The 21671-nt window shown below is 42.3% G+C and overlaps 1 protein-coding gene across 1 annotated transcript in view; it reads right to left on the bottom strand.

Annotated features, from left to right (window-relative positions):
• Nucleotides 1–21163, bottom strand: part of LOC126176818 (carcinine transporter-like) — a 119189-nt gene extending 98026 nt beyond the window's left edge. Inside the window, exons 1-2 of the mRNA XM_049924000.1 lie at nucleotides 21073–21163; nucleotides 20298–20545 (exon numbers count right to left, since the gene is read on the bottom strand). Coding sequence (XP_049779957.1) covers nucleotides 20298–20545; nucleotides 21073–21087 — 263 coding nt within the window. The 5' untranslated portion in view covers nucleotides 21088–21163. The remainder of the gene's footprint in view (nucleotides 1–20297; nucleotides 20546–21072) is intronic.
• Nucleotides 21164–21671: the final 508 nt, after the last annotated feature.

Genomic DNA, 21671 nt, shown 5'->3' with positions numbered 1-21671 from the left:
GAACCGCTCGGCCACATCGGCCGGCCGTGGGACGGCAGCTGCATCGTCCCGACAGACCGAAAATTCACTTCCAATGGCGGACCGTCTAAGCGGTCCGTTATACAGTGAAGCGCCAAAAAAACTGGTACAGGCATCCGTATTCAAATACAGAGATATATAAACAGGCAGAATACGCCGCTGCGGTCGGCAACGCCTATGTAAGACAACACGTGTCTGGCACAGTTGTTAGATCGGTTACAGCTGTTACAATGGCAGGTTATCAAGAATTCGGTTTGAACGTGGTGTTATAGTAGGCGCACGAGCGATGGGACACATCATCTCCGAGGTAGTGATCAACTGGGGATTTTCCCGTACGACCATTTCATAAGTGTACCCTGAATATCTGGAATCCAGTAAAACATCAAATCTCCGACATCGCTGCGCCCGGAAAAAGATACTGCTGGAACGGGACCAACGACGACTGAAGAGAATTGTTCAGCGTGACAGGACTGTAACCCTTCCGCAAATTGCTGCAGATTTCAATGCTGGGCCATCAGCAAGTGTCAGCGTGCGAACCATTCAACGAAACATTATCGCTTTGGGCTTTCGGAGCCGAAGGACCACTCGTGTACCCTTGATGACTGCACGACACATAGCTTTACGCTTCGCCTGTATACGTCAGCACCGACATTACACTGTCGATGACTGGAAACATGTTGCCTGGTCGTACGAATCTCGTTTCAAATTGAATCGAGCGGATGGACGTGTACGTGTATGGAGATAATCTCATGATCCATCGACCCTGCATGCCAGCAGGGTACTGTTCAAGCTGGTGGAGACTCCGTAATGGTGTGGGGCGTGCAATTTGAGTGGTATGGGACCCCTGATACGTCTACATACGACTCTAACAGGTGACACGTACGTAAGCATCCTGTCTGACCACCTGCATCCATTCATGTCGATTGCGGATCCCAACCGACTTGGGCAATTCCAGCAGGACAATGCGACACCCCACAAGTCCTGAATTGCTACAGAGTGGCTCTAGGAACACTCTTCTGGGTTTAAACACTTCCGCTGGTCTCCAAACTCCCCAGACATGAACGTTATTGAGCATATCTGGGATGCCTTGCAACGTGCTTTTCACATGAGATCTCCACCCCCTCTTACTCTTACTGATTTATGGACAGCCCTGCAGGATTCATGGTGTCAGTTCCATCCATCACTACTTCAGACATTAGTCGAGTTCATGCCACATCTTGTCGCGGCACTTCTGCATGCTCGCACGGGCCCTACGCGATATTAGGCGGGTGTACCAGTTTCTTTGGCTCTTCAGTGAAGTAACTGTCAAGTTCACGATGTGACGTTTGTTGTAATTGCTTTATTCCATGAATTATGCAGGCTGCATGATGGTATTAGAACAAAGACGTCAGTCACATGTCAGCACAAGCAATAAAATCAGTCGCATATTGTCATTGCCTTCGTTCCATTGAAACATAAAAGACTGGCGGTGGACCTAAGAATTACAACTTAGTGTACGTTCTAACCAAACGTAACCAAGAAAGTATTTTGAATATTTCATATGGGCGTAAGGAAGCATTTCATATAATGCTGTACCTTCTGCTTCTGTGTGTTTCTCATGATTAATGTGAGCCGGCCGAAGTGGCCGTGCGGTTAAAGGCGCTGCAGTCTGGAACCGCAAGACCGCTACGGTCGCAGGTTCGAATCCTGCCTCGGGCATGAATGTTTGTGATGTCCTTAGGTTAGTTAGGTTTAACTAGTTCTAAGTTCTAGGGGACTAATGACCTCAGCAGTTGAGTCCCATAGTGCTCAGAGCCATTTAAACCATTTGATTAATGTGATTATGAAGAAAAGTAGAAAATTAGCTCTAATATGGAAATAAAGCGTTTCCGGACCCATGTCCACATAATACATTATATTCCTCTGTATTTGAGGAATATTTCCTTAAAAGTCGGCCATACCTTTTAGCTGAACCCTGTATAGAACATTTATTCCGAGCATAATGTATTGTGTAAATAAAAACTTGCAATAATTACATTATTTCTGGGATGTTTCCTATTAATACTATATTTTCTTCTTCTAGATAACAGTTTACACAACTAGGAATGTTAGCAGCTCATGGTCGTGCGGTAGCGTTCTCGCTTCCCACGCCCGGGTTCCCGGGTTCGATTCCCGGCGGGGTCAGGGATTTTCTCTGCCTCGTGATGACTGGGTGTTGTGTGCTGTCCTTAGGTTAGTTAGGTTTAAGTAGTTCTAAGTTCTAGGGGACTGATGACCATAGATGTTAAGTCTCATAGTGCTCAGAGCCATTTGAACCATAGGAATGTTAATAATATCTTACAGTCCTTTACATTCTAATGAACTTTGTTGTAAGTATCCAGCGAGAATTCGAACATTACGGAAGCGTTTCACGAAGAGATGCTTCTGATAGTTGTTTTCTCATTTACAGAAGAGTATAATATTACATACTGGATTTTAACAATACTCAAGTCACTCGCAAATGTGTCTCGTTCATTTAGTACACTGATGGCAGTGCTTTCCGATTTTATACATTCGCTTTACTATCAGGGGTGATCAAAATGATGCCGTTTGAGAGCCGTACATTCCAGAATCGGCGTGTCAATCAGGCAAAATAGTCCTGGGCATTGAGGCAATCATCCCATAGACGCACCAGGTTGAAGATACCCCTTTGGTAGAAGACCGTGTCCTGCTGCTTGAAGAAGTTAGTAACTGCCAGCTGCACATCCTGGTCCGACAAGAACTGGCGGCCTCTTTCAAGGGACCTAGGGCGTGATATTCGCATGGGGAGAAATCATGATTATAGAGAGGGGAGGGGGATGCTCGAATGTCTCCCATGGAAGTCTTCCAGTTGAAGCTGGCCTCCCTGATCGACCGGCGTCTCGTGTCGAATCACGACTACCGCGGAACTTGGCCCACCATTCCACAACGGTGGCTTTAGACAGTTTGCATGCATTGGTAATAAGGTCGCCGTAGTTCACGTTGCCATAGTTGGTTATAATCCACAACGACGCCCTAAAACAGAAACTTTTTGGTTACCCCCTTGTAATTTAATGAAGTATATCCATGTTATAGGATCTATATTTATGCTCTACAAACACATAAATATTCTGCAGAGCACTGAGGGTAGTACGGCTGTGGGCACTTCTAACGTACGACAGGTCAGAATTTCTTCCCATTCCATAGAGGTATGGAGCACGAGAAGAATGATTGCCTAAATACCTCTGTGCGTGCTCTTTAATTAGACTAAACCTGTCTTCGCGGTCCGTACGGAAGCGATAAGGTATTCTTCACTTGATACCAGTTCTTGAAACTTTGTAAGAAGTTTTCTGCAGGATACTTGACATCCGTCTTCATGCGCCTGCCAGTTCAGGTTTTTAAGCAATCCCCAATACTATCGCATGACTCAAACAAACCTCTAATCGTTCTGTTGCTCTCTGTATATGTTCATTATGTCCCGTTTTCCCTATTTGGTATAGATACCGATAGGTCAGACGAATGATTTGTAGGACATCTCCTTTGTAGATTGACTGCATTTTCCCAGTATCCCACAAATTAACTGAAGTCTGTGACCAGCGTTACCTGTGACTGAACCTTTGTGATCATTCCATTTCAAAGTCCCACGAATTTTTATACCTAGGTGTTTGTGTGTGTTGATTGATTCCACTTGAGACTCATTGATATTTTAACCATAGGGTAATACGTCTTTGCACTTTATGAAGTACCCAGTTTTACGTTTCTGAACACGCAAAGCAAGTGACCAAGATGCACTCACGTTCGGGAGGACGACGCTTCAAATGACCAATCTGGACTCGCATTCGGGAGGCCGATGCTTCAAATCGGTGTTCTGCCATTCCTGATTTTGGGTTTTCGTGATTCCCTAAATCGCTTCAGGCCAATGCTGGGATGGTTCCTTTGAAAGGGAGTGGCCAATTTCTTCCCCCGTTCTTCGATAATCGGAGCTTGAGCTTTGTCTCTAATGATCTCGTTGTTGTCGGGACATTAAATACTGAACTCCCCCCTCCCCCTCAATCCTTTCACCACACTGAAATAATATCGAGGTCTGCCAGGATATATGTGAAACTGTTCTCAGAGAGTAAATTCATTTCATAGGATGTTCGGAAATTCCCATTACAAACATCTGGGATTTATAGAGGCGAGCGAGTACATAATATTCTGATCAGGAACCCATCTCCGGAAACGTTCAATTTCCGTGCTACAGCAGTCCGAAAAAATGTTTGCTAGATAGGTGTACAACAGGGTAGCCATAGTCGGGGCTGGTTACGTCGGATCTGTCGGTATTATCTGACGTCTATCCTATCTCTCTGACTTGGTTCGAGCCTAGCCGCGCGGGATTAACCGAGCGGTCTAGGGGCGCTGCAGTCATGGGCTGTGCGTTTGGTCCCGGCGGAGGTTCGAGTCCTCCCTCGGGCATGGGTGTGTGTGTTTGTCCTTAGGATAATTTAGGTTAAGTAGTGTGTAAGCTTAGGGACTGATGACCTTAGCAGTTAAGTCCCATAACATTTCACACACATTTGAACATTTGGTTCGAGCCTCATTCATGCGTTTGTCAGTGTCAAAGCAACATGGTTGAGTCATGGTTTGCAGAATACTCCCACATGATCCTGAATGGCGAAGCTCATGGTAATGGAAGAGCTGCTCGTCGCCTTTATCAAGATCGTTCTCCGCAATGTCTGACTCAATCGCATAATCTTTTCGCCACAATCACGCAGCTGCTTCGAGAAAGGCGTAACTTCGCCGTCAGAAGGCGTGACTTTGGTTCTCCGAGGAAATGCCGCATATCCAAACTGGAAGAAGCCGTACTGCATCACGTTGAAGAGAAACCGTCAAGAGCATACGAGCAATTTCTTTGCCTATTAATAAGGGAATTGTAAAACAGGTTAAGTACTGAGTCACGCCTCATCAACTACATGTAAAACTGGTTGTTCCAGCAACATGTTTTCAAATGGTTGTAGCACGCAAACGGTATGTTTCAGGACATGGTTTTCAATTCAGAATATCATTGACTCATTTCCATCTACAAGTCCTAGAAGTTTGTAACGGGAATTTCCGAACACCCTGTATATAAGCTACACATTCAATCACTGCATAGTTGTGGTTTACTGGAGACTTCTCGAATATTTTCTGTTTGACATTTGCAGCTACACTCTAACACATTACTTTTTCTCTTACAATACCACCAGTAAAGGAAAGAACTGAAACGGAAAATTTTCCAAAATGGAGCTATTATCTCCCTTAGCCTCGCAACTTGTTCGCGAAACTGTTACAGGTAAGAGCTTGAGAGAGCGAAAGTGAGACAGTTGCATTTTCTTCTGAAAGACTTTAAAGAAAAGTACGCTACTATGGTATGAGAAGGCCATTTAACATTCAGTATCAAATGACACTGCATCTGTCCTTTGATCCCTTTCCACACTTGGCTACTCCTCCCCCGTCCCCTCCCTATCGAACATCAAACACTTCAGTAGTAACATTGCATAAATCATGGTTAAATTATCTTCTGAAACCTATACTACTAACTTCCAGTGTTTATTGGCACAACGTGGTTTCGAGAGAATGCTGCCACCATCAGGTTATTTATACACCACTTGTTAATTATAACTGCTTCTGAAGGGTAATGTTTTTATTTTAATTTTTTGGTGGAAGAAGAAGTGGTTAATTACCTTTATCCAAAATAATACAGTTAATTAGTGACTGTCCCATTAACAAACTAAGTAACACTGAATGAGTCAATAAATACTGAATAACGGAACTGTAAAACATGTGCCATGATGCATATTGTACCTACACAAAAATTTCTCTATTCATAGGGTGATATCTTAGCAATTGAAATATTTATTAACTTACCACTTGATGAATCTTTTGCACACTCTACGTACTCCACTGTCGCCAACTGTATGACAAAGTGTGAACAATAGTATTGTGTATGTTCTTATCATCTGTGTGCCAGATAATGACATATCCACACAACATCTAATTAAAAATATCCTTGAGAATTTTTGAATATGCAACATACCGAATGCTGGGCAGTGGACAGCCTAAAAAGGGTCGTGCCAATAAACTTTGGAAAATAACTGTGACAAAATTTCAGAACATAACCTCACTGGTAACCCGAGAGAAATAGAAAACAAAAACACCGCAGTCAAAAAAAACAAACTGTAATTGCCAACTGACTTACACGGTCCAGTTGTTCGATGTCAACGTGCCATAACCACTCGCAGACGGCTGGTGGCAGCACTAGCAGTGGAGGTTATATAAAGCGTGTCGAGGAGACGCGGAAAAAGAGTCCAGACGTTGCCGTAATGTGGAGACGGATCAGTTTATATGACGTTCAAAAGGGCAAGGCGTTTCAGGGCAAGCGTGGGATGGGAGCACATCCCAAACGCCTAAGTCTGGGAAATGTTTAAGTGGCTTCATAGTTAAAGTATACCCTGCACGGCAAAATGATGCTTTCCAAAAACCGGCGCAGAGGAGACTGTGGCCGAGGAAACTGTGGTGCAGCACTGGCTGTAAATAACAGGACTGAACGACTGCTGCGGAGATGTGTATGGGTGAACAGACGTGCAACTGTTGAGCAACTGACCGCCCAGATGAGCCAAGGGTCTATCAACAGAGTCTCCTCAACGACCGTATAGAGAACGTTGCCGCGTATGGGCCTCTACAGCAGGCGCATGGTTCGTACCCCCACACTGACTGCTGTTAATTGGCTTCGAAGAGTGGAATTTCCGCGCCAATACTTCAACAGGATGTCCACTGTGTGGGGAGAGTTGGGCTCTTCAGAAGAATCGCGTTTTATGCTCCATCGGACAAAAAGCAAACACTCTGCAACAATCGTCAGAAGGATCCAGGCTGGAGGAAGGAGCGTTCAGATCTGAGGAACATTTTCGAGGCATTTCCTGAGCGATCTTGTCATTCTGGAAGGCACAACGGATCATCACTAGTGTGCACCTCTCTTTGGGGGCTATGTCCACCGCAACGTGCAGTTTGTTTTTCTCGGCGCGATGGTATCTATCAGCAGGAGACAGCTTGCAGTGTACGTGCATGGTTCGAAAAGAACCAAGATGAGTTTACCGTATTCTCCTGGCCAGGAAACGCCCCGGATTAAAACCCAGCCGCCTCGCGGTGTGGCCGTGCGGTTAAAGGCGCTGTGTCACGAATTGCGCGGCCCCTCCCGCCGGAGGTTCAAGTCCTCCCTCGGGCATGTGTGTGTGTGTGTGTGTGTGTGTGTGTGTGTGTGTGTGTGTGTGTGTGTGTGCGTGTGTGTGTTTTGTTCTCAGCATAAGTTAATTTAAGTAGTGTGTAAGTCTAGGGACCTATGACCTCAGCAGTTTGGTCCCTCAGGAATTCACACACATTTGAACATTTTAAAACCCAACAGAAAATTTATAGGACCCCCTCGATCGGGCTGTTCACGGCATGGATGCACAGCTGGCCATGGCGCTGGAGTCGGCATGGCTCCACGTCCCTTTCGGTACCTTCCAGTACCTCAATGATTCTCTTCCTGCACGTCCGGCAGCGGTCTGCACTGCAAAAGGTGGCCGTTCAGGCTTTTGGTAGGTGGCACGTTAATGTGACTGGGCAGTGTATAAGTAATAATTAGGCACTTGAAAGTAGCATGCAGCCTGAAACGCGTCGTGAGAATAACTTCGGAAAATAACTGTGAGTGAAACTGAAAAGTTTTATTTGATACAACTGTAATGCGTTTTCACTAAAAGCAGTACTCAACAAGCGTTACTGCTGGATCGCCTTATAGGAACAGGAAGCAATACGATAAGAATAACTAGAACGTTAAATGTATCTTCTTTGAGTCTGAGTCCGCATAACCAATGATCTTAGTGTAGGCTCATCCATGTGGAAGATTGTCTCTTACATTCAATTATACACTGAGGAGCCAGAAGTTATGAACAGCTGATTAATACTGAGCTGATCCATCTTTGCAAGGCAAAGCATTTCTGCTTGGTGTGCATTTGCCAACTACTGTAATTGGTAGGATTCCGGAGGTGTGTGGCGCCATATTTCAACTCATACGAGGGGCGTTTGAAAAGTCCGTGTAAAAATAAAAACTACCTACATGTTTTGGGTAAACCTCTTTTATTTTTCGACATAGTCTCCTTTAAGACTTATACACTTCTTCCAACCCTGTTCTAATTTGTTGACCCCTTCCGAATAACAGGAATTGTTCAAGTCTACAAAATAGCTATTAGTTGCTGCGATCACCTCCTCGTTTGAATAAAATCTTTGTACCGCCAGCCATTTCTTCAAACTGGGGAACAAATAGTAGTCCGAGAGAGCCAAGTCTGGAGAACATGGGGGATGTAAAACAAGTTTTAATCCTATTTCCAATAACTTTGCTACCACAACTGCTGAGGTGTGTGCTGGTGCATTGTCTTGATGAGAAAAGACTTTCTTGCGGTCCAATTGCCGGTATATTTCTTGCAGCTCGGTTTTAAGACGGTCCAATAACGATGAATCATATTCACCTGTAATAGTTTTACCCTTTTCCAGATAGTCGATGAGGATTATCCCTTGCGAATCCCAAAAGACAGTCGCCATAACCTTTCCGGCCGAAGGAATGGTCTTCGCCTTTTTTGGTGCAGACTCTCAGTTGGTAACCCATTGTTTAGATTGTTCTTTGGTCTCAGGAGTATAGTAATGTATCCATGTTTCATCCCATCCACAGTGACGAAACGACGCTTAAAGTCCTTCGGATTCTTCCTGAAGAGCTGCAAACCATCCTTGCAATACTTCACACGATTCCGTTTTTGGTCAAGCGTGAGAAATCGCGGAACCCATCTTGCGGATAGCTTTCTCATGTCCAAATGTTTATGCAAAATATTATGTACCCGTTCATTCGAGATGTCCACAGCACTAGCAATCTCATGCACCTTAACTCTTCCGTCATCCATCATCATATCATAGGGCGTCCAGAACGTTCAGCATCGCTTCTGATATGGCCACTCCGAAAATTTTGAAACCACTTATAAACTGTTCTAATCGAAGGTTCAGAGTCACTGTAATCTTTATCAAGCTTCTCTTTAGTCTCCCGAGGCGTTTTGCCTTTCATCAAGTAATGTTTAATCACCACACGGAATTCTTTTTCGTCCATTTTTTGACAATCACTCGACTTTCTAGATTCACACGAATGCCAAACACAAAGAAATAGACTAATACGGCTGAAACTTGGTGTGCGTTCTTTCCAAAGATGCTACCAACTAAACATGACCTCGATACGTGCCGGTGGTGCCATCTCTCGGACTCTGCACGGGCTTTTCAAACGCCCCTCGTATGTCATGCTGTTCCGGTACATTAGGAGCCGTTGGTTTGTCAGTGCGTGGTCGCTTCCGACAGGGTCACAGATGTTTTCCATTGGGTTCAGATTGTGCGAGTGTGATCGTCAAGACACCAACGTGAGCTCGCCTTCATGCTCTTCAGAACAATATCGAACGATTCTGGTTTTGTGAAATCGAAAGTTATCCTGCTGGAAAGTCGAAGGGATGCAGGTGGTCCGCAATAACGTTGGCATAGTCCACAACTGTCATGGTGCTATTGATTACTGCTACAGATTCCACTCAAACACATGTTAATACCCCCATGACACAATACTGCTCTGCTCGCACACCGCGGTCTACGTGCAACCATTCGCCTCAGCGTGCCCGGACACTACCAAGGGCGTGGTGTAACAAGAAACGTGACTCATGTTCCAGCGACACGTTCACATTCACCGTCGGTGCAGTATCAATGATCCGTTGTCGACTCCTACTGTAGTTGAAGATGTCGTCAGGTAGACATGGGACCACGTAGTTCTCATCTGCTCTGGAGCCACATGTTCAACGATGTGTGCTGAATCGTGTCCTCCGAAAAACTTATACCTGCACCATAATTATACTCTGTCGTTCCATCTGCCACAGATCACCGTCTATCCTGCTTTACACAGGTGGCGAGCTTCCAACTTCCACTTTCGTGGATGATTTCACCGTCCTCCAACTACTTTCCGTAGATGTTCTCGACACAACGCGAACAGCCCACCAGCTTCTCCATCTGCTAAATGCTCGTTCCCAGTCGACAAGCAAAAATCAGTCGTTTTTCAACATCTTTCATACTGGTGGATGTCTACATTTCTGTCCCGCATCGCCAGTAGAACGATTCCTAACTCGTCTTTGCTTCGTTTACCAACTTTCCCTACCTCCTCGCGGCGAGCAGTGGTCATAATGTTTTGAACCTTCAGTTCTGTTACCGACACATTTCCCGTTGATTCTACTATAACGCAAATGGTTAGAGAGTGCACTACGCATTGCCACAGTTCGCTCCTCACAAGTTTCCTCTGTGCATTCGTCGTCTACATTCATTTTCAAGGTTTCCCCATAGCAAGGAATATTACAGGCATTCCCTTTCCTTCCAGCAAAATTGTGCCCGGGATAACAATATCGTGTAGCCGAGCGGTTCTAGGCGTTTCAGTCTGGAACCGCGCGACCGCTACGATCGCAAGTTCGAATCCTGCCTCGGGCATGGCTGTGTGTGATGTCCTTAGGCTAGGTTAGGTTTAAGTAGTTCTAAGTTCTATTGGACTGATGACCTCAGATGTTGAGTCCCATAGTGCTCAGAGCCATTTGAACCATTTAGCGATATCGTCTTTTGGGTAGCAGTAGTGAACAGTCGGCACAAGGCAGAAAAGAAGTTGCATTTTTTGGCCTAAATTTGTGAGTTCTGTCTGATTGTTGGCTATTTATTACAACCTGGCCTATTGTTCAAGAACTGTTGCAAGATGATATTCGAGAAACAGTTACGTACATGTTTCGACCAGACCCCTTATGTTGGTGTGCTTGGCTTGACTAAATTATTCTGCTTGCACCCTCAATTGTTTACCTAAGATCGTGGACCATACAGTTCACTATTGTCGAGAAAGTGTTCTAGTTTTCGTCTACTATGCAATGCCTTCCCAAAGCTAATTTCCCCCCTAAACCGTTGTACGACCTGCACTAAATGAAACTGAATCGGCACTCACCTTCACACGTTTTTTTTTTCTTTTTTTTTTTTTTTTTTTTTTGTCATCAGTCTACTGACTGGCTACATGCGGCCCGCCACGAATTCCTTTCCTGAGCTAACCTCTTCATATCAGAGTAGCACTTACAACTTACGTCCTCAATTATTTGCTTGACGTATTCCAATCTCTGTCTTCCTCTACAGTTTTTGCCCTCCACAACTCCCTCTAGTACCATGGAACTCATTCCATCATGTCCTAGCAGATGTCCTATCATCCTGTCCCTTCTCCTTATCAGTGTTTTCCACATATTCCTTTCCTCTCCGATTCTGCGTAGAACCTCCTCATTCCTTACCTTATCAGTCCACCTAATTTTCAACATTCGTCTATAGCACCACATCTCAAATGCTTCGATTCTCTTCTGTTCCGGTTTTCCCACAGTCCATGTTTCACTACCATACAATGCTGTACTCCAGACGTACATCCTCAGAAATTTCTTCCTCAAATTAAGGCCGGTATTTGATATTAGTAGACTTCTCTTGGCCAGAAATGCCTTTTTTGCCATAGCGAGTCTGCTTTTGATGTCCTCCTTGCTCCGTCCGTCATTGGTTATTTTACTGCCTAGGTAGCAGAATTCCTTAACTTCTTTGACTTCGTGACCATCAATCCTGATGTTAAGTTTCTCGCTGTACTCATTTCTACTACTTCTCATTACCTTCGTCTTTCTCCGATTTACTCTCAAACCATACTGTGTACTCATTAGGCTGTTCATTCCGTTCAGCAGATCATTTAATTCTTCTTCGCTTTCACTCAGGATAGCAATGTCATCAGCGAATCGTATCATTGATATCCTTTCACCTTGTATTTTAATTCCACTCCTGAACCTTTCTTTTATTTCCATCATTGCTTCCTCGATGTAAAGATTGAAGAGTAGGGGCGAAAGGCTACAGCCTTGTCTTACACCCTTCTTAATACGAGCACTTCGTTCTTGATCGTCCACTCTTATTATTCCCTCTTGGTTGTTGTACATATTGTATATGACCCGTCTCTCCCTATAGCTTACTCCTACATTTTTCAGAATCTCGAACAGCTTGCACCATTTTATATTGTCGAACGTTTTTTCCAGGTCGACAGATCCTATGAAAGTGTCTTGATTTTTCTTTAGCCTTGCTTCCATTATTAGCCGTAACGACAGAATTGCCTCTCTCGTCCCTTTACTTTTCCTAAAGCCAAACTGATCGTCACTTAGCGCATTCTCAAATTTCTTTTCCATTCTTCTGTATATTATTCTTGTAAGCAGCTTCGATGCAAGAGCTGTTAAGCTGATTGTGCGATAATTCTGGCACTTGTCAGTTCTTGCCGTCTTCGGAATTGTGTGGATGGTGCTTTTCCGAAAGTCAGATGGTATATCGCCAGACTCATATATTCTACACACCAACGTGAATAGTCGTTTTGTTGCCACTACCATCAATGATTTTAGAAATTCTGATGGAATGTTATCTATCCATTCTGCCTTATTTGACCGTAAGTCCTCCAAAGCTCTTTTAAATTCCGATTCGAATACTGGATCCCCTATCTCTTCTAAATCGACTCCTGTTTCTTCTTCTATCACAGCAGACAAATCTTCACCCTCATAGAGGCTTTCAATGTATTCTTTCCACCTATCTGCTCTCTCCGCTGCATTTAACAGTCTAATTCCCGTTGCACTCTTAATGTTACCACCATTGCTTTTAATTTCGCCGGCCGGAGTGGCCTTTCGGTTCTAGGCGCTACAGTCTGGAGCCGAGCGACCGCTACGGTCGCAGGTTCGAATCCTGCCTCGGGCATGGATGTGTGTGATGTCCTCAGGTTAGTTAGGTTCAATTAGTTCTAAGTTCTAGGCCACTGATGACCTCAGTAGTTCAGTCGCATAGTGCTCAGAGCCATTTGAACCATTTTTTTTTAATGTCACCAAAGGTTGTTTTGACTTTCCTGTATGCTGAGTCTGTCCTTACGACAATCATATCTTTTTCGATGGTTTCACATTTTTCCTGCAACCATTTCGTCTTAGCTTCCCTGCACTTCCTATTTATTTCATTCCCCAGCGACTTGTATTTCTGTATTCCTGATTTTCTCGGAACATGTTTGTACTTCCTCTTTTCATCAATCAACTGAAGTATTTCTTCTGTTACCCATGGTTTCTTTGTACCTATGTTTTCCTTCCCAACTTCTGTGATGGGCCTCTTTAGAGACGTCCATTCCTCTTCAACTGTACTGCCTACTGCGTTATTCCTTATTGCTGTATCTATAGCGTTAGAGAACTTCAAACGTATCTCGTCATTCCTTAGTACTTCCGTATCCCACTTCTTTGCGTATTGATTCTTCCTGACTAATGTCTTGAACTTCAGCCTACTCTTCATCACTACTGTATTGTGATCTGAGTCTATATCTGCTCCTGGGTACGCCTTACAATCCAGTATCTGATTTCGGAATCTCTGTCTGACCATGATGTAATCTAATTGAAATCTTCCCGTATCTCCCAGCCTTTTCCAAGTATACCTCCTCCTCTTGTGATTCTTGAACAGGGTATTCGCTATTACTAGCTGAAACTTGTTACAGAACTCAATTAGTCTTTCTTCTCTTTCATTCCTTGTCCCAAGCCCATATTCTCCTGTAACCTTTTCTTCTACTCCTTCCCCTACAGCTGCATTCCAGTCGCCCATGACTATTAGATTTTCGTCCCCCTTTACATACTGCATTACTCTTTCAATATCCTCATACACTTTCTCTGTTTGTTCATCTTCAGCTTGCGACGTCGGCATGTATACCTGAACTATCGTTGTCGGTGTTGGTCTGCTGTCGATTCTGATTAGAACAACCCGGTCACTGGACTGTTCACAGTAACATACCCTCTGCCCTACCTTCCTATTCATAACGAATCCTACACCTGTTATACCATTTTGTGCTGCTGTTGATATTACCCGATACTCATCTGACCATAAATCCTTGTCTTCCTTCCACTTCACTTCAGTGACCCCTACTATATCTAGATTGAGCCTCTGCATTTCCCTTTTCAGATTTTCTAGTTTCCCTACCACGTTCAAGCTTCTGACATTCCACGCCCCGACTCGTAGAACGTTATCCTTTCGTTGATTATTCAATCTTTTTCGCATGGTAACCTCCCCCTTGGCAGTCCCCTCCCGGAGATCCGAATGGGGGGCTATTCCGGAATCTTTTGCCAATGGAGAGATCATCATGACACTTCTTCAATTACAGGCCACATGTCCTGTGGATACACGTTACGTTTCTTTAATGCAGTGGTTTCCATTGCCTTCTGCATCCTTATGTCGTTGATCATTGCTGATTCTTCCGCCTTTAGGGGCAATTTCCCACCCCTAGGACAAGAGAGTGCCCTGAACCTCTATCCGCTCCTCCACCCTCACCCGTTTACGAATTTCAAAATTCATTTCTTTTCCTTTGAAGTAATAAAATGTTGTTTCTTAATTTCTCTTGTGAGCTTAGAAGCCAAACGACACGACAGATTAACGAATCCGTTGTGGAAGCGAGTGAGACTTGTTGGGGTGGTTCATACACTACTGGCCATTAAAATTGCTACACCAAGAAGAAATGCAGGTGATAAACGGATATTCATTGGACAAATATATTATACTAGAACTGACGTTTGATTACATTTTCACGCAATTTGGGTGCATAGATCCTGAGAAATCAGTACCCAGAACAACCACCTTTGGCCGCAAGAACGGCCGTGATACGCCTGGGCATCGAGTCAAACAGAGCTTGGATGGCGTGTACAGGTACAGCTGCCCATGCAGCTTCAACACGATACCACATTTCATCAAGAGTAGTGACTGGCGTATTGTGACGAGCCAGTTGCTCGGCCACCATTGACGAGACGTTTTCAATTGGTGAGAGATCTGGAGAATGTGCTGGCCAGGGCAGCAGTCGAAAGGCCCGTAGAGGACCTGCAACATGCGGTCGTGCATTATCCTGCTGAAATGTAGGGTTTCACAGGGATCGAATGAAGGGTAGAGTACGGGTCGTAACACATCTGAAGTGTAACGTCCACTGTTGAAAGTGTCGTCAATGCGAACAAGTCCCGACCGACACGTGTAACCAGTGGCACCCCATACCATCATGCCGGCTGATACGCCACTATGGCGATGACGAATACACGCTTCCAATGTGCGTTCACCGCGATGTCGCCAAACACGGATGCGACCATCATGATGCTGTAAACAGAACCTGGATTCATTCGAAAAAAAAATGACGTTTTGCCATTCGTGCACCCAGGTTCGTCGTTGAGTATACCATCGCAGGCGCTCATGTCTGTGATGCAGCGTCAAGGGTAACCGCAGCCATGGTCTCCGAGCTGACAGTCCATGCTGCTGCAAACGTCGTCGAACTGTTCGTGCAGATGGTTGTTGTGTTGCAAACGTCCCCATCTGTTGACTCGGGGAACGAGACGTGGCTACAAGATCCGTTACAGCCATGCGGACAAGATGCCTGTCATCTCGACTGCTAGTGATACGAGGCCGTTGGGATCCAGCACGGCGTTCCGTATTACCCACCTGAACCCACCGATTCCATATTCTGCTAACAGTCATTGGATCTCGACCAACGCGAGCAGCAATGTCTCGATACGATAAACCGTGTAAGAGGTCCATGATTATGGAATTTGTTGCTAGCGCACTCGAGCAGACGTAATTTCGATGGATTGCTCACGCGCTGCTTGCGATATGTAAGCTATAAGAGAATCTCAGACCAAAGAGCAGTGTTGGCTGCAGTACGAACTGTGTAGCAGTAAGAGTAAGTAGTAGCTAGCAATCTGGTGTATGGAGTTGGCTGGGGCGGTCGTGGGAGCGATGGCGTTGCCTGAGCTTTGTAGTATAAGGTAAAAGCAGCCTCGCGCAAATGTAGTATTGTTATATCAAGTCCCATGTAAATGTTTTTTAAAAAATCTCTTAATAATAATCTTTCCTATAAAAATTAACTTTTGACAATCATTCATTTCAATTTTAAGAATTTGCTAATTTCTCCAATCGATGGCCATCCTGATCATTGTAAAGAAAAATCAGTTGTTTCTTTTTATACATGACAAATCTATCGGCCATCATTGCACAGGGCTGTGCCAGAAAAGTTTAGTTTCATATAGGAGCAGATATATACGCGTTATCCGACGACTTGACTGAGGTAAGAATTTTCAATTTATTCAGTATGATATTTCAGGGCCATAACGCAGCACTGCTGACGTCGAAAATTTATCAGTTTAAATTCACAGTCAATTATTGAAAGGTTATAAGTGAGTCACATTTTTTATTGAGAGATTAGTCTCGTCATATTTTTTATTGAGAGATTAGCCACATTGTATTATTGGTAGGTTACGGAATTTATCTGTTGGTGGGCTATGCAGACTGTGAATGCTATACGTATATATATTTTTTGCTGTGGGGAGGATACAACCGCAATCGCGATAGGCTTCAATCCGACCTTTATCAAAGTCGGAAACGTGATGGTACGCATTTCTCCTCCTTACACTGGGCATCACAACAACGTTTCACCAGCCAACGCCGGTCAACTGCTGTTTGTGTATGAGAAATCGGTTGGAAACTTTTCTCATGTCAGCACGCTGTAGGTGTCGCCACCGGCGCCAACCTTGCGTGAATGCTCTGAAAAGCTAATCATTTGCTTATCACGGCATCTTCTTCCAGTCGGTTAAATTTCGCGTCTATAGCACGTCATCTTCGTGGTGTAGCAATTTCATGGCCAGTAGTGTACTACGTGATATGATGTTTCTGTGTGGTACACTGTGTCATTAAACTAGGAAAAACGTTACCGATCTCCAGTAAAAACTGAAACTAGCTCCAACTTTTTAGTTTCATAGGAATGACTACATAGCCACTGAACTGAATCAAGCCCAAATACACCGCAAACAACACTCGCCGGTTGGCAACTGAACAGAGTCAAACGGGATGGTGATGGGTGCGAACTGGGTGTTCATACGGACTGAAAGCTATAATGCATGTTCTCAATAAGACAGATACACAGTAACAATTCTATGACCTGATTTCATCAAAGTTTCATTACTTTGTTTTTTGCTCCTCCTGCTGCTCTCGCATTGCTATTTAATTTGGAACACATGACACCCGTTGTATTAGTTTCCAGCGTTACCGATCTCCAGTAAACCGGAGAATAAACTCAGACATTGGTTAAATCACAAAGTTTTTTCGGAAAAACGGTCACAAGAAACTAAAAGTACGAGGTAGACATTGAATATATCCTAAATTGTACAAGAATACGTAAAGAACTCAAAAGAGATGTGTATAAAGCATTGTACTGTGTTATACTCTATTAATATGAGAAAAAATGCAGTTGTTACGTATATAAGGATATAGCACAAATTTTAAAACGTTGAATCAAGTAGGCTTTATAGAAACCAAGGTAAAGAAGCTTGTTCTTCTTATTTGATACTGAAGAACAAATCAGTTTTAAATGTAACTGTACGTAGAACCCAACTGGGAAATTCTGAACTACTTATTAAGTAGATAGATTCCTTACTGTTTTATCTGTCAGACAACAACAAGCAGTTAATAGTCGGTGGTGATTTCAATCTACAGATTCTGACACCAGAAATGATCTGGAAATTTTATTTCGATCCTACAATTTTATTTACTAAATTTTACATACGCAGATCGATAATGTTTTCTTTGATTAAACCCAAAGTAAGAGAATAAGTGTATACCCACTAACAAATGCGTTCTCTGATCATGAGTTAGTATGACTTAGTATAAATAAGACTGTTTCTTATAGTACATGTTCCCCTCAGTGGAAGTCAGAATAATTAATGTCTCCAGGACAAACATTTGTTAGAATAGTTCACAAGAGGCGACCTGGGATGAATTTAAAAGCGAACCAAATGTAGCTGTAAAGTTTAATCTGTTCCATGATAAATTCATATCATTATCTGAAAGAGCCGCCTTCGTAAATTAATGAAAAGAACAGTTAAACAGACATGTAAAAAACCATTGATCACAAGAAGTATTATAGCATCTTGTGAAAGAAATACGAAAATGCACATATTGGCAGCAGCAAGTAAAGCTCTTACAGCAGTTGCAAACTATGAAAACTACTCAACATTGCTGAGAAGAGTCATTGGATGTCAGGTATGACACATTATGTCAGAAGTCAGTAATGCCTTCGACGTGCTAATGCCTGTATATAATGTAGCGAAACGAGAGACGTAACAAAAGCTCACATAAGAATATAACTATTGACTTAAATGGAAAGTATTTAAAGTATCAGTCACAGGTAGCAGGTACGTTTAATAATTGTTTCATTAATGTAGTAGAGAAAATAGATACAAGATGTTCAACAGTATGTGCAACCCATGTAAAATCTAGTCACATGGTTGTCTCACCCATTTTCATTTCTGAAATTAAGAAAATTGTATATACAACAAACATGATTAGTTAATTTTGGAGATGACATTTGTAAGTAATCAATAGAAACATACCTACAGCATAAGAAGAAATGATAACTAATGAGTGGTTTTCTACAAATGGTCTTACTCTCAGTTTCAAAAAGACACGGTATATTTAGTTCTGCATATCTGCAGTTTCTGCACCAGTGATAAATTTAAAACATAGTGAGGAAAACATGACTAGGGTGGAAGCATAAAAGTTTTAGGTTTCCACTTTGATGAGAATTTAAACTGGATAAAAAGTTTTTGAACCTTTAAAACAATGAAGTTCAGCCACATTTGCAGTTCGCATTTTTGCCAAACTTAGGGACAGACAAATCAGTAAGTTAGAGTATTCCACTTATTTTTATTAACTAATATTGTATGGAACAATGTTCTGGGGTAACGCATCTTCAAAATAGAATGTTTTCATTACTCACAAACATGCTGCAAGAATAATAGGGAGTCCTTTTTGATTCCTGCCTCATAGTATAATTTTTCCTTCAAGACATTTATTGTGAATAATCCATACAGCACTAAAAATATGATCATTACAACGTCAGACGAAGCAATGACATCCTTTATTCCACATTAAGATTGTCTTTGGCATAAAAAGGGATGCAAAACGCTGCCAGGAAAAGTTTTGGTCACTTACCAACGAAAAAAATTTCTGAGATACAGAACAGTTAAATTTGAGAACAAATCGCTGAATTTTATTCTTGTTAAGTCCTTCTATGCCGTATAAAAATTTCTGTTTGTGTGATGTGTAAAAAGTGATGGGTGGGAATTACTCATTGACGTATGTATAAAGAAACACAATTTAATGCTCGGCATGTAACCATATTTACATATAAATCGATAATATGAATGTAAAATGACTTGTTCCTCAACATTGCAATCAAGCGTACAAACGGTACATAGAACTTATAACTAATTAACTAACTAATACACTAAATGTCGAAAGCAGCCTGTTGTACAATTTAAGAGTCAGATGATAATAGGAAATTAAAATACGTTTAGCCCTTTCGATGAAGTCCATACCCCAAATGGCCTTTTCAAAGACTCCCGAACTCATCTTAGCATAAATACCAAAACGAACATTGAGACTGACATTTACCTTTCAGTATCAATTTGTAGTAGCTATAATTTAACAATATTTACTGAAACAGCGTACGTTCAGTTATAGAAGGAAAACATAATGCCAAAAATAGAACGATTTAATTTATTGCTTTACCGGCTTCAGTGTTTACACATTGGTTCTAACTATAAATCTTCAAATTGCTCACATGCTTAATTTATATTTTTCGCTGTACCCTACAGAATGAAATTATCAGTAAGATTTGAGCAAGCGTATTTAATATCGAATGTAGCCTCCACTGAGCATTCCCCTTCCCAATCCCAATTAGGATTTTAAAACAACATCGTTAGCTTTTCAACCGATTCTTTTGCTTGAAAATATTAAGTATCCAGCGTTTCCACTTCCTACTTAATTTCAAACAAAACTTAATTTCAAACAAAACTGAATAGAGCATTTCGCTTTATTTATGTCTTTAATTTTAACAGTCTTGTCACAAGTTCGTCAAAGAAATACTGTCATTATACATTTTACAGTCCTCAATGTACCTCTCATTCGAGACCCCTCCATTTCTCATCTCAGTGAAAAACACTTTTCTGGCCCCTCTTATGTTTTAATGTGTAATTCTGCCGCTGAATCATTAATGTATCGAAGAAGTTTATAAAACATTGTATACTGTTAAATCATTCAAGTTCAGCTTTTTGCTGTGTAGTAGGTACAAACGTTTAACTAAATAAAATGGGTTAATTACTTACTCTGGAACTGTGAGATTCTTCCACATTTCCACTGTTAAATTTGTAGATTCTCTTCCTGGAACGTGGCACCAGTGTTCGGGTACTGTCAGAGCAATTATCTTGGCGTATGAAGACATTGTTGAAAATAATATTGCGATGAAATTGAAAATGATATTCATTTGTAACTGGAACTTTCCATCACTCCCCAGTTCTTCTATTATATCTTCAAACTTCGTATTTTCATTAATGATGTTGTGTACAGCTGCGGCCTGAAAATCGACACATTCACAATGGCAGAATCCTGGTATCTCTCCTTCTTGTTGAGTTTTGTGTAAGTAACCGTACGCAATTTAAAAAAAAATTGTTTTTAGGATTCGATTGCTATTTATACTGGGAAGAATTTTGCATGAAGTACTTGTAGTTCAACTAACACGTTCAGCGACATGCTTCAGAAATAACTGCTACAACGGCGCGAGGCGTTTTCTGTTCTGATCCTGCTAGAAACAGCCACTGAAAAATGCAACACTGACGGCGAACGTTTGTTCAAATCAGTTCCCCCTAGCATGACAGATTTTGATATTTGTGTAACATGAGTAGAGAAAGAGAAGTCTCTGAAAACCAGCTCCAGCAAGTAAGTCACATTTATTTTCGAAGAGAATATAGTAGAAGTAAACGTGGCAGAAGTACTAGTAATGATAGTAAAGGTATAACTGTCTGTTTAGTATATAAGAAACGTTATCATCGACTGAGGAACTCGGCAGGTCAGTTCGACCATTACCTCAGAGAACCAAAATACCTTGTATTCTTCCATAATGAGGTCTGCTTCCACCGTCGTGCACGCAGGTACACTGGATGGCTTTTGCAGAGCACTACGCTCTATACACCTGGCTAATTGCTACTGATAAGCTGAACTGACCAACACATTTTACAACCATGTTTCGTGTGATGGAAATTGCTGCGACAACAGCAGAGAGATAATTAGGGCCGCGTAGGCAAGCGTTGTGTACTGCTCTGACCTCAACGCCTTTCCGTATCAGGACGCGGAACTGCACGAATGTATGAGAACATCTGATGCCTGTTTTTGTCAGGGACTATTTTCTACCCAAATAACTTCTTTGTTGTTTCAGTTGTACGCTCTTTAAATAGTGACACATCCGATACAAGAAATACATATCGCTTTTATCATATTTTTCCAAAATACAAACATGAAAAATCAGAAAATAATACAAAACAACAATCTTGAAACATCTGTGAACTTTAACATCATCATTCGAAAAATTGCCTGATCACAGAAAATACAATTTCGGCAGTTGCGAAGTCATTATACAGGGTGTTACAAAAAGGTATGGCCAAACTTTCAGGAAACATTCCTCACACACAAAGAAAAAAAATATG

The sequence above is a fragment of the Schistocerca cancellata genome, chromosome 3, assembly GCF_023864275.1.
Source record: "Schistocerca cancellata isolate TAMUIC-IGC-003103 chromosome 3, iqSchCanc2.1, whole genome shotgun sequence".
In the NCBI taxonomy this organism is placed as follows: Eukaryota; Metazoa; Arthropoda; class Insecta; order Orthoptera; family Acrididae; genus Schistocerca; species Schistocerca cancellata.
Note: the sequence above shows the minus strand (reverse complement) of the source record. Positions and strands in the feature narration are given on the sequence as shown.